Source organism: Colias philodice, chromosome 21 (assembly GCF_061535455.1).
Source record: "Colias philodice isolate Cphi_HAF_F1 chromosome 21, ilColPhil1 Martin Lab GWU primary, whole genome shotgun sequence".
In the NCBI taxonomy this organism is placed as follows: domain Eukaryota; kingdom Metazoa; phylum Arthropoda; class Insecta; order Lepidoptera; family Pieridae; genus Colias; species Colias philodice.
The window spans coordinates 4,285,209-4,300,240 of NC_143106.1; the positions used below are offsets into that span (position 1 = coordinate 4,285,209).

Below are 15,032 nucleotides of genomic sequence, written 5' to 3' on the forward strand. Positions count from 1 at the left end.
GACGATATTATGGTTCTTTGTATCTACTAGTTTAGCCATATAATTAAGAAAACTTATCAGTAAATGCTTATAAAATACTAAGCAACTTGTAATTTTCAGTTCAAAGTATCACATATTAATTTACCGAAAATCTCGTAAATTATACGCGTAAATATCATGTATTTAGAAAATCACTCTTGTTCTCAAGATTCTTAAGATGATTAAGGCAAAGGTATAAGGCATAAAACCCCATAACAGATCTGCACCATACGACATTCTTTGATAATTGTTACAGCCTAGAAAAGTAAACTGTATAGATATACATCAGAGCACATTTGTTTAGAACTAACGTATTCAGTTGGTTACCTTGTTAAAGGACAGGTAAGTCTTGTATTGCGTAGTTATGGTTATTTTGTGTTTTATTATATTATACCATTGTTCTTCTAGAAACCTCTATTAGATATATTTCCTTAATAACACTTAAATAATCATTGCATTCAAATAATATAAAATAGAGATGGATTGTATAAAATGTTTGTGAAAATTCATATTATGCATCGTAAATTTTAGGGTTAAAACTTGCCAAATAATAAAATTTATAAATATATTTCTTTCATGTAATTACTTCTTTGTAGTGTAATCAATTTAACAATTCTATATAATTTTATAATTATAGTTAAGTTATTCCTGTTAAATAACAAACCATGTTTTTCCGCCTCGTAGGTATATCGCCTTTCATGGCGATATTTTGTTAATCTTCAGCTTATTTACGAACACCAATTAATTAATTCTTAGTATTCTTATTACTAAACCATAATAAACCACTTTGTGCTGGCAGATAACTAAATCATGTAAACGTCAATCAATATCAATTAATTATCCTCATAAATTAATTATTATAATTATTAATCAGTTTAGTACACCGTTTAATTAATTCATATTCTAAAAGGATTGATGTAATTTTGATTACACGTCATAATAGATACATTCATATAGTACTGATACAGCTATAAATAGACATAGCATTTTTCTATTAATTTTTAGTAATTTAATATGTAAGCCAAATTAAAGGTAACATTTTATAAAGAACGGGCTTAGAACTTAAAAGTGATATACATTTTGATTTCTAACTAGATCGAAATGATCGCTTTTTGTATTGTGTTAATCCCTCTTATAACTAATAATATTGTTTTTTATGTGTTAAAGAAAATTATTTGCTAAGTTCAATATATTAGAAAATGTAGATTCGCGAGTGTATCATCAATGTTTATCATTTATTGTATCTACCTATAATGTAGATTAATATGGATTCCATAGGTATTTAAGGTTATTCGTCTAATCTGGATAGAAATACTGCCTGTTTCCTTTTCCTCTCCCAGTACATTTCTGAAAATTTTCATGAGCGGTGGTGATCGTTTACAATCCTTTAAAACCAAATACAACCTTTGATACACAACATTTAAGTCCAATTGCTTCGATATAGTTTTAGCGTAAGAAAACAAGGACAGGATATTATTAGGAATTATAAAGAATGGTTATTTTTATTGTGGTTCGCAATTGACGTGTTTTATGTAACTTCCCACAATTTTTATAATTAGCTGGAATGAGAGTCAAATCGTAATAATGTGTTACAAACTATGCAGAATAAATAATTTTATTTTGCTGTTTTTGAAGTGAAACGTCTTTAGAGTTTAGGCGCATTAAATGAGTTCAATTATCACGCGTCATGGCAACACCGTCACGTCATGAACCTTGCCATTATTTTGTATATTTTTTGTATCGCAAAAAATAATTTTTATTAATTCATTGAGTTGTCAGTCGTTCAGTCATTTAAAAATGACCAAACAGGCCGTTTCATCACTACATACTATAAAACAAAGTCACTTTCTCTGTCCCTGTGTCCCCTTGTATGCTTAAATCTTTATAACTACGCAACGGATTTTGATGCGGTTTTTTAATAGATAGAGTGATTCAAGAGGAAGGTTTTAGTATATAATTTATTAGGTTTTAGACAAAGCGGGCGGTAAACTAGTTATATTATATTTTCCGATGAATTTCTCAACAAAACGTGTGCTTATTTGACAGTAATTTACGATAAGTACCTACGTACTATTAAGTCGATTATAGGATTTGCCTTACACGTAGGTGTGATTTTATTGGAATAAACACAAAAAAATCTTACAATGTGCAAACAAACGTTTTAGATGACACTTTAACATGTGCGAAGTAGCGTCATACAGGTACGTGAACTACTTGTCATAGACAAGTAGCTACACAAAATATCGTGAGGTATTTCATGTAAATATTAATTACCTTGGAAACGATTTGACAGAACTTGATGTAATTTTACTTCGTGTAACTTGAACTATTTACCCGAAGATTAGTAGTTTAGTGAAAGTCTTCACAAAAATGGAGGGAATGCATGCAAAGTTAGTAAAATATGAATTGATAACTCACTTTTGATTTAATAACATAGGTTCCTACTAAATAATTTATTTCATTGCAAAAATTAAATAAAACTAAGAGCATTGAACACTTCAAAATAATCATAGAAAATACAGTCAAAGTATCTGCTTTTATCCTTTGAAAATATTATTATTACCCAGGACCATAATAACAATATTTTTCTTAATATCTAATTCTTCTAAATATTTAAATCTAGTCCATGCATATCACGTGCATACAACTATAGCATTGACCTTGGCTTAATTGTATTATAAAATATAGCATAGACTTATAGTACCAGTTTTTCCTTGACCACTCGGGTCAGTTTTACTATACTCATAATAAACACGTATATATATGAAGCAAATGTTTGTACAACCACTTATTACAACGGTAATGATCTTATATTTGATTTAGCCATTATAAATATTATTTGTTTAACACGTCATAGGTAACCGTTTATGTCATATTGATGATACAACTATTTTTTAAAACGGTACAGGCGTTGAAGGTCAATGTTAAAATAGATATGGAATACGGTAAAATTATTAAATCATGAAAATTTTTCTTTGTTATGAATATTTTTCCTGGCGTAAATCGTTAGAATCTTTGAGCTTTTTGGCCTATGTAGGTTCATAACCTACATGTGCCCTGGAAAAGAGCATTAAAATTAACAATTCAATTAAGAAAATCCTTGAAACCATTGAAAATTGTAATCAATTTGGTCCTCGATAATATTTACGACCAATTCAAGTAAAAAGTTACCAATAGAGTCGAATATATCGTTGTCTACCAAAATATAAATTACAAGAAGTGCAACCGAATTTTAAACCTCTCTCCTGTCATTATTTCAAAACATTTTTGTGCTCGAAGGCAGAAACACTTAAATCTCCTGAATTCCCCCGCACTGATATACCTCTTTACATTTTTCTATTACTATTTTATTCACTCTCAAGAGTAAACATAGAGTTTGCGAACTTCTTCCATAAATTCCTACCATACAGCTTCATAAATTATTTTCCTGCTCTCACATATCTTGCTATATTAAGGTATATTACATATTACTAAACTATAAACCTTAAATACTATTGATTCAACACTTAGGTATGTAATAGCATATTATATCGCATGTCATAATTATAAGGAGTAACTTAATACTATTGAATATCATTAACCTATAAGATTTCTGATCAAAGGCCAAGTATGGCTGATACGTATAATTTGTAATTAATTCGATATTTGTTTTTAATTAAACTGCCTTTAAAATCTTACATTTTATGTGCCCAAAATTAGAGGTACAAATAATTAAAACTTGTCGATATATCAGTTAACTTTTTCTCATTTTAATGACTAATTCATAGAATAGAGTCTAAAAGATGCTGAGGTTTTTTATGACTTTATTTATTAAAAATGATTTTAATAAAAATGGCTAGAATGAAAAATAATATTTGATAATTATTTAAATATTTAATTTCGACAATTTGTAAATTGAATATAAAATATTATGTAGGTACTACACGAAAATATGCAATGTGCAATGCGAAATGTGCCAAATTTCATCAAAATCGGTCCAGTAGTTTATGCGTGAAAACCATACATACATACAACCCTTTCCTCTTTATAATATTAGTACATATAGATAAATTATCTACAGGACATAGAAGTATTATAAGTATCATATTTACCCAACTACAATATTGTAATTGCAATGCCATTTAACTTTTGAACTCCATCCCTATTAGTACATAACATACTGGGTAATCTATAATAATCAATGCATTAAGTAAATGTTTAAAAACCATTTAAAACAAATTAAACACTTGTTTTATGATTATTATGATTTTTTGAACCCTGTTCCTTACTCTTGTACAATACGAAGATCAGAAAATTTGCTAATACATTTTCTAATTTTCAGTTAAAATGGAAAATCTACCGCACCATCCGTTGATAGAAATATCAGCTGACGACGTTAGTAAAGCGAGAGAGTTTTATGGAATTAATGACGTGAACAGAATAAAGGAAAGTCTAGACGCTATAGACGAATGGTGCAAGAAACAAGACCATTTATCAGAGGCTTGCAAAGCATTAAGTAAGCTTACAGGAAAAGTTTAGTGATAAAATTCCATTTTGGCGTTGGCACATAATGTCAATGCCTTTGTTTATTTGAACTAAGATTTAATGAAAAAACACTCTACATTAAACTAGAAATATTTAATAATCTGTACTAATATAAGCTATAGAATAATAAGCTGAATATTTTATTTGTTTGCTTGAATGCGTTTATCTCAGGAATCATGGGTCCAATTTGAACTGTTAGATAGTTCATTTATCGAGGAATTAGGCTATACCATCACGCTAAGATCAATAGGAGCGGAACGATGCGGGTAAAACCGTGAGGCACAGGTAGTTAAATGCATGGGTGATTTGCATTAGACTTATTGCTTAAAATTTAATAAACGTAATAAAACGATTATTATGTTCATATAAAATATTTAAATGTAGTTGGAACAATCGTAATGAAACAATTCATGTAGTAGCTAATATAATTATGGTAATTGTGCTAGTATAATTTATTGTCCGTTTTGAAAATTTAACAATTATTTATGAACGCTGAATTGAATTAACTTTTAAAAATTTTACTAACTTTATTCGCATAATTATTCTAAGAATACTCTATATTTATAGGCTTTCTCTGTTTGTTAAATATTGATATTGTTGCAATAATGTTGGATTTACAATAATAAAAATCATTGAGTCCTTGTGAAGGTGCCGACTGCCGCCCTCTGAAAGCAAAAAAAAAACATTTGTATACAAAACGCAATTTATTTCAAACTTAAACTGAAATAAATAAATGGGATACAATCGCAGAATATTTCCTATTATTGCGTCAAGACGTAAGCTTTACATTACGGCTTATTTATTATTCAATATAATTTAATTTCAGATCGGAACATTCTAGAAAGAATATTGATTCTGTCTCGAGGATCTGTGGAAGCTACAAAGATTAAAATAGACAAAATGTTCACATCAAGAGCCATGATGCCGGAATTATGTATGAACCGAAGTGTGGAGGAATTTGAACCGCTTTGGGATTATGGGTACATTTTATTCTTATTTGCTACATAATTTATTACATTTAGATTTAATTTTGCCGATTTACGTTAATTAAATCGTGTAGTTAAGAATCCATAATATGCTGTATTTTTTACGTATCTCGGATACACGTGTATAAAAATATGTGAATATATTATAATGAGCATACCTTAGTTTTCATTACTGCAATTTCTCATACCTATAGGTTTTTCATTAATTGTAAACCGGCATGTGAATAGTTCGTGCCTACGAATAGTGAATTACAAATATTGCTATGTAAATTTTAAAGGCGTGTTAAATTAGGTTTTTACGGCAATTTTAATAATTACGGAAATTGTATATAGGTAAAAGGAAAACAACAATTGATAATTATAGGTAATATTATTTATGTATATTATGCTGTTTACAGACTGTACGTGCCACTTCCAAAGCTGTACAAGATGGAACAATCTAGGGTGATGGTGACACAGTTTCTGTCGGAGAAATTAGAACAATTTAGCTTATTATCATACTTTCGATATGCTTTTATGGTAAGCTTTTCTTTTAGCTCGGTTAATAATTAGATATTTCAGAAATAAGTCAAACCGAACGAATTTCTGTGTTGTTGTCTGTCCATTGTAACTTGCGCACCAATATACTCACTGACCGCACAAATAATGATTTGAAAAATAAAATATAGTATCAACTATATTTTATACGTAACTAAAATTTAGTATCAACTATATTTAATACATATTATCTACAATATTTTTAATTGAAGTTTTGTACATTTTATACGAATTTTTACAAGTGGACTAACGTAGAGCTTACATAGAGAGTCATATCCTTCTTCATTAACCCATTTCAAAAAAAGGAGGAGGTTATTTTTATGCTACAAAGGCATCGCCTAAATTCTATTATACTAAAGTGTGTAATCAATTACATTTTCTTTCTTTTCCAGATTGGAGAATACAGGTTGCACTACGATTATTGTTTATCAGAAAGATATATCATCGATCTATCGAATATTCACATTGGGCTGCTTACAAAAGTAAACCCTATACTGGTGAAGAAAGCAGAAGTATTATGTACTGTAAGTTTACTTGCATATTATATATTAATAAATAATTAGCTGCCTTAGCAGACGTTGTTCTGCCACGTTGCCCCTTTTTATTGCCTTAAAAAAACATTAAAAAATAGTTGAGGTTATTGGTCGAGCCGTTCTCGAGTATTACGCTTAGCAACACCATTTGACGACATATTTAAGTATACTTTATAAATAATTGAAGACCTATATGTTGCTTCAATATTCACAGTTCATACCTAGTAGGTATCTACCTTAATATTACTTATTCATGAAAAAATTAAACAAATCATAATAATTTAATATTATTATTTTTGATTGATTATGAAAATAAAGAACTAGCTTAGCGTTTTATTATACATATTAACAGTGCTTACTGTATTTTTCCATTACAATGTTTAAGACGAAAGAAAAAAGTACACACGTGTCTGAAATAAAAATATATAAAAAATAAAACCGGCCAAGTGCGAGTCGGGCTCGCGCACAAAGGGTTCCGTAGCAGCAAATATAATAAATTACAGTTAAATCAACCTATCTCAAAAACTATAAGAGATACTTTGATCAAACCAAAAATCGTTGAAAGAGTTAATTAGCATGCATCACCTCTATTTTTTTTAGAATTTTATACCCCGTAGTTATAAAAATAGAGGGGGGGGGACATACTTTTTACGACTTTGAGAGCTGATATCTCAAAAACCGTTCACTTTAAGAAAAATGTTTTTTAGAAAACTTTATATCATTTTAAAAGACCTTTCCATTGATACCCCACACGGGTATGTACATCGAAAAAAAAAATTTCATCCCTCAGTTACATGTATGGGGGGCCCCACCCCCAATTCTTTTTTTTACTATTTAGTGTCATATTTTTGTAGCGGTTCATACAACACATATTCCCATCAAATTTCATCACTGTAGTACTTATAGTTTCCGAGTAAATCGGCTGTGACAGACGGACAGACGGACAGACGGACAGACGGACATGACGAAACTATAAGGGTTCCGTTTTTGCCATTTTGGCTACGGAACCCTAAAAAACTAGGTCGGTTCAAGGATGATAACTAAAAACTATATAAAAACTTAATGTAATAATTACAATTTTATGAAATAATAAAGTACTTTTTAGTAAACTACGCAATAAAATATTGTTTCAAAGATGCTCATAAGATAACTGTTATTTTTTCACTATTCAGAAACGAATATCAGACGAATTACAAGTATTATTATAATGTGCCAGATATTATTACATCACAATATAAGATATAGGATGATTATTGAAATAAATATTGAGATCTATAAATAAATAATTTTAACGAATCACTTTATTTAAACCTCAAGATTTTATGACTACTTCTTCAGCAGCCGATCCACTTAAAGTTGCAGAGATGACACTCATAATGTGAAATGTGCTGATGGAACATTCATCCATCTCCATTCTCTACATCAAATCCTGCAAATATACCAATCCATTTAATTTTTCAGGAAGGTTTCGGTACAAAAATAAAAGGCATTCACTTACTGAACGCGCCATCCTTCGTGGACAGGATTGTTTTTCTCATAAAGCAAGGTCTTAAGGAAAAGGTAGCGAGTCGGCTACACGTGCATAATTCATACGCCGACCTACATAAGTATATACCAAAAGAAATACTGCCAAAGGACTACGAGGGCGACGGCCCGAGTATATCTAAATTAGCAGGTAATGATACAAAACACCTAACTAATGCAAAGCCCGAATAACAATTTTGTTACATTCTCAACAGAGACATCAAGGGGTTACATGATGTCTTAAAGTATTATAGTAGTAACTTGCCATGGTTAAAGCAGTTTTATTTCCAGTGTGGAAAAAGGATACTCCCCAAACTGGAAATAATACTGCTTTAAGGCATTATGGTAACCATACAGGAATGCAGGATTATCGGTAAAGTAGGGTTTTATAACTAAAAAAAATTGCTCGGAAGCTTAAAGGCTTCGTTATTTTGGCTACAAACTTAGCCCTGTTTACTATGAAGTTTTAAGCTATTGCATAGCTTCTATCGCGGGCCTTGAGCGCGGGGACCGAATCCAGAAATTCCGTAACGAAAAAACCTCACGCTCCCCACTCCGACGGGCACGGAGGTGTGGCTTGAAGGCATAGCATGCAATAGCTTTACCGCGGCAGTCCCCAAGTGCCACACGTCTTTTTATTTTATTTGTTCTTGCAAGTACCTTCAGTAGCTTCAATGTGCCACAAGCTACTATTGTTTTGTGGGTTGTAAGCAATGTGCAAAGGACTGGAAGGGTCCTGATAATGAAGTTGAAACGTAATATAAAACTAATTAGTAGTTGATTCAGATGTATTATTATTTTGTGAATTGTCTATTGATATTTATTGATTAGATAATTTACCCGACTGCGAAAGAGGCGAGATTTTTTCGAGTGTAGATATTTATGTATGTTCTACTTTGGCATGCCTTACAGCTAAAACTGCTGGACGGATTTTGACTTATGAGATGTTGTTGTAATCATCTCAATTATTGTGATAGTACATAGGCTACAATATAAATTCGCAATCGGGTTTTTGTTTATAATAATTATTCTTGTTTGCAATTGAAAAATACCTATTTACTTATTTCATGATATCATTTATTCTAGAACAATGGAAAGAAATGCTAAGAACGGAAGAAGCGAGGCAGATAATAAAAGACAGCGACAAATTGGTAACTGACGAGTCTCGACGCAACACGTCAAAGTTCAACGAAGAGTATTTAGGATTGCCAGGATCGTTTAGGAAATTGAACGTAGATTAATCTCTAACGTATTTTTTATGGTGGTGTTTACGTTAATAAATTTATTGTAAGTTAAAAGGTGTTTTATTGAACGTTGAAATTCATAATGTTGAGATTTAAAATATGCATAGGTATATTTTATATTTCATATTTTTGTATGTATAAAATACGTGCGCCTCTGCTACAATCTTATAGATACTACTGGAAAATAAGTTCACTTTAACTATTTTTAATTGTAATTTCTAAGCATTATAATTAAATGTTTTATTAATAATCATATTCAGTATTCATAATTATATACTCACAATAGCTTCTAACAATTTAACCATCTTTTTATGTTACGAAAAATAAGAAATCTCTCTTTCAAGGTTCCAAAGTTTATATAAACTGACAAAAACTGAGCATCGCTAAGATCATTTAGGAGGAGTATCATGAGATGAACTTTCGATACACTTTTAAATCCCTTGACCATCTGGTTTTGACGTCATCATACATAATTTATTATGGCCTTTCGAGTTCAAGAAACTGTTTTGTAATACACAATTAAAAAAATAATATCCACGTGTCACGGCGATTCAAAAGCATTTAAGAAAAAGTAGAGTCGAAGACAAAAATGTTTGAGTTAAAAGTTAGTAGGTAGTGTCGAAAGTTAGTAAGTTTTAGAGTCCGACGAGTCTGATTTTAGTGCCATACTATCATAGCTGTATGCCATAGAAAAGAAACACCCACAATTAATATGTACAGGAAAACATAAGCTTAGTGCGTAATAAATCTTTGTTCCGCTATAGTAGGTTACAAAAACTGACAAAAAAAGCTTGATTTTAATTAAAATTTGTTTAAACCTTACGCAATACGACGCAAACATTTTTCGTAACTTAAATAGTGAGAACCTTATGTCGATTATTTTATGAAAACGTGTATTTTCTAGCTGAACAAATATATATTTCAATTCCAAGACAATAAAACTAAAATATTGTGTTAAGCCCTCTACGTTTTCAGGGACTCTTTTACCGCTTACTGATAATGTTTCTGAAAGTTTATTTGGCAATATACTTTATTATTATTATTTTTTTTACAATACGATATCCAAATTAGTTTAAATATTAATTATATAAGTGTGACTACAATATCATGTATCAATATCGTGTATCAATATCATGAAAATGTACTTGTTTTTTTTTTAATATAGATAGGACAAGCGTATGACAAACCTCTATATATATATTTTAGAGAATTTTGACCCACACTTGTATCTCAATAAAAAATTTAGCTAATGGCGTAATTAAAAATTCAGGTAGATTTTTAATGACGCACTTCCAAACTGGGGCCCTATGCGAATTCACAGCAACCACTACCTACTCAATACTCTATTAATTTACATATAAACAATATTTCGCGCTTTTTATGTATAGAAAAGTGTTCCTATAAATTTCGTATAAGTTTTGAAGATAATAAAAAGCTTTTTTTATAGTTTAGGTAATTTAAAGAGCATCAAAATAATTATTTCACAAAAGCACGCGCTGACAATAGCTTTTTAAGTTTAATGACAACAAAAAGTCGCAGTCAAATTGTATTATTTCGCCGTTTACAAATGCTCGGCATTTTGAATCAGAATAATTATAAAAAATCTCCTTATTCCTCTATATATTCCAAAATATTGGAGATCCCTAAATAAAACCGGTGGACTAGCTGAATTTTGATAATGCGTGCCGTATAGTGCATACAATAACATAATAAGCAATAGTTGTTTGAAATCTCTCTCTCTCACTCCTTCTCTCTCAGTCTCTCTTTCACTCTCTGTCTCTCTCTCTCTCTCTATTTTCTTTCCAATTTCACGGTGACGGTCATAAAAGCTTATAACCAATTAAAAATTAGAACAAACTACACGAAATGTTCCTTTACTTATATTTGGAAATTAATGAAGCACCATTAATAAATTCTTCATCATTATTATCTTTAGGTATTTGTATACCTAGGGCCAAATTAGGGCCTTCTATGAGAGTGTTGGTCATAATCCTATCAAATACCGTATTTTAAATTCCAATATGTATTTGTTTATTTATTGTATTATAGCAGCCGTATAGCAGCAGTAGCAGTAGAATTCTTTACATTAGCATGCATAATTACGTGGTGGGTATGTGTGTATTCATGGTAACAAGATTGTGAACAATTATTATAATAGGCTTCTACTTTGTTGCTAATGTAAATAGACTAGATAGGGAAAACAATTTCAAAGTATAAAAATGCAATTGCAGATCGGATACCTATAGAAATGTTTATTTAGAATCTCATCCGATTTCGTCATCGACATAATAAGATTACTAAGTGAATTGTTTTTTTAGGGTTCCGTACCCAAAGGGTAAAACGGGACCCTATTATTAAGCCTCCGCTGTCTGTTTGTCTGTCTCCAGGCTGTATATCAGAAACCGTGATCATATAGATCATATTTAAAGCTTATAAAATCCCTTATGAACTTATGTTAAAAACACATGCAATTAAAATGAAACATTAAAAATATTGAGGTCATGTCAAAAATTAATAGTTCACTAGCAATGATTTTATACAAACTAGAAGGTCACGCGTATATGCGATTGATTTCTGAGTTTTTCTGTATATTATTTAGTATCAAATGCTACGTACCTACACGGTGAATCAGTGACCACTTTTTATTGGAGCAGCTCAAGGTTAAGCCACGTACGATATAACTACGATTATGAGGTACTTACTGTTTGTCCAATTTTATATTGATCTAAAGAACAATTGGTCAAGTTACCGTATTTTAATCACTGTATTCGATTTCTATTGAGACTAGCATAACGCAATGATATCTAATTATGAAGAATAGATCTACAGATACTATAATATTATAAAGCTGAAGAGTTTGCTTGTTTGAACGCGCTAATCTCAGGAACCAATGGTTCTATTTGAAAAATTATTTCGGTGTTAGATTGCCCATCCCCTATATTATATTATCCCGCTTAGACCAACAAGAGCGGAGCACTGAGGGTAAAATCGCGGTGTACAGCTAGTTATAAATAAAGTTATAACTAAACATTCTCTATTTCATCATTCCGATCCGATGGTCCAATGGGAAAACTTTCTTTGTAAAAATCGAATTTCTCCTTTTCTATGGGTTTTACACCATTTTTATTAATTATCAATATTGTAGAGAATTCTCTACAACTTTTCCATGTTACATTTTTTTATAACTTGAACTTTTTTTTATGTATTTTATGTATTTTAAAACGTTATAGTTTTGTGATTAGTAATTTGATTTTTTGAACCCTAATTATGAAACTTGCAAGTTGCGACAAACCAATTAAATGTATTTTGAGAACAGTTTTAGGATGCAAAAATACAAGTTTTTACGTGGTATACTGGGCATCTCAATATACCTAGGTAACCTCTAAAGTGACTGCAATATAATATTATGGCCTGTACCACCATAGGAGGCCCGTTTCCCAGCAGTGGGAGCGCATATGGGCGTATGATGATGATATTGTTACGGAACCGTAAGCTTGTTGTTATAAATTATTAATCTCGGTGTAAACAATATTTTTTTTACATCAAGCAATTACTTATAATCCTTTATATTATGTAAAATGTGATTTGTGCTAGACCGTTTAACATAATATTTTTTACTGAATTTGATATTTTTGGTTTTACGGCATTCAAATGCTTTATAAATATAAATTTATAAAGAATAGAAAAAATTTGATCACGAGGCTATATTTTTAACTACCTATTTTTCTAGCTTAATAAGCATTTTTTTATCTATTTTTTTTTTAAAGTGAAACTTTTATTACATCGTCTCAAACTTTTTGGTCTGTGTAGCGCATGTCGCGTGACGGTCGAACCGTACGATAATTATCGTACAAATACGATAATTTTGTGCCTAAGTTTCACTTTTACCGTGGTTTCATAAAACCACACAACATTTTCTTTTTTTTAATTCATAATACGATAATTTGGAATATTATTTTTGTATTAAAAATCTAGCTTTTACATACAGTTTATAATTTAGGTTTAATAAATAAGGAAAATGTAGCTTTATTGAGAACATCTAGAGAGCTCAACTTACATATAAAGAATGTAGGGCGATAATTTAATCTAAATAAATAGAACGTGTTATTTACTTTAATGCGTAATAAATAAGTTCTACCAATAAATACCGAATTAAACCGGTTTTTTTGTTGTTTTAGTTTGTTTATTTAGGTATAACATAAGTGTTTACTTATTATTAAAAACATGTTATTTTATTCAAAATACATAATATAATAGCCTAGTTTTGATCGTTTTATTATATCAAAATATTTGAAATATATTTTATATATTCAATTCATCGACAGATACCATGAGATACCATGATACCATGAGATACACAAGTAAATTTTAATTACCTAGGTAAGAATTGTAATTTTTGTATCTTTGTTTGTATGAATGACCGGGCTAAACTCAAAAAGTACTGCATGGATCTACTTCAAATTTGGTACAGAGATAGCTTGAGACCTGAGAAATCCCACGGGAACAGGAACTATTTGGGTGAAGCTGCTGGCGGAAAGCTTGCAATCTGTATGTTCATATTATGTATCTAATATTATCTTACATTATACATATTATTTAAGAAACAATTGCTAGTATTGCGAATGTTGTTTTTATATTGACTTCATTCGTTGCTTCATTCATTTCAATTACGTATCATTGAAAGTTTAATCAAAATTGATTCAGTTGTCCAACATAAAACTTGTATATATATCTACACAAACAATGAATATGAATATGAATATGAATCAAAAATGCATAGAAACAGTTGTATTAACGCTAATTACATCAATTTTAAAACTCATATAAATAGTTTGACCTGACTACATTACATTACATAAATATATATTGCAGATCACACTAAGTCAACACAAAATAACATTTCTTCGTGTAGTATTTTTCATATTATCATTGTGATAATTACATCAAATTGATTCTTGAGACAACCAAACCACACTATTTTGACAAAAAATTTATAGACTGCTCTGGGTTTTTTAATATTTTTTGTTGATAAAATAATTCACATAATTACACATACTTTTAAATTACATCGTAGAGATCTGTTTATGCATTATTTTCCATGGTCAGTGGTTTTAGTTTACAATCAACAAGGATAATTATTATGATGATTCAATGAAGATTTTCCGTTTTACTTTAAAAAATATACAAAATTTAAAAAATATTAAAAACTACTTTTCATGATTTGAAATTAAATTTTCCATAAATATTAATTTATAATTCAATGTTATGACCATATCCAGTAATTATAATTAATTGCGAATAAAATAATCTATTAATATTCATAAATCATAAGAGATTATTATTTTTGTATTCAGCAATGAAAAAAGAAACTTTATTTAAAAATGCTTCTTCAAAATAAAGTTAACTCACGTGATAAAACTATTAAAACGATTAATAATTCTTATTTTTATTCATGTTTTAATCACAAACTTCTTAGTAACAAGTAAATTCTGTATTTATTTTAATAAAATGTAAATAGTTAGTAAATTTAATAGATAACTTAAAGCAACTTTAAAAATAGAAATAGAAATTACCTATTTAATTTCTTAAACAATATATTTACACACTACTATTTTACACAATAATAAAGATCGTTTTAAAAAACAAAACTATGACACATATGTATA

The 15,032-nt window shown here is 29.7% G+C and overlaps 1 protein-coding gene across 1 annotated transcript; it reads left to right on the forward strand.

The window, feature by feature from the left end:
• Nucleotides 1–301: 301 nt before the first annotated feature.
• Nucleotides 302–9,399, forward strand: LOC149478809 (retinol-binding protein pinta-like). Its single transcript, XM_089708465.1, has 7 exons — nucleotides 302–360; nucleotides 4,340–4,513; nucleotides 5,369–5,522; nucleotides 5,927–6,047; nucleotides 6,458–6,589; nucleotides 8,060–8,273; nucleotides 9,209–9,399. Exons 2-7 carry the CDS (start codon nucleotides 4,345–4,347, stop codon nucleotides 9,361–9,363), a joined length of 945 nt encoding a protein of 314 aa, XP_089564591.1. The 5' UTR covers nucleotides 302–360; nucleotides 4,340–4,344; the 3' UTR covers nucleotides 9,364–9,399.
• The last annotated feature ends 5,633 nt before the right edge of the window (nucleotides 9,400–15,032 follow it).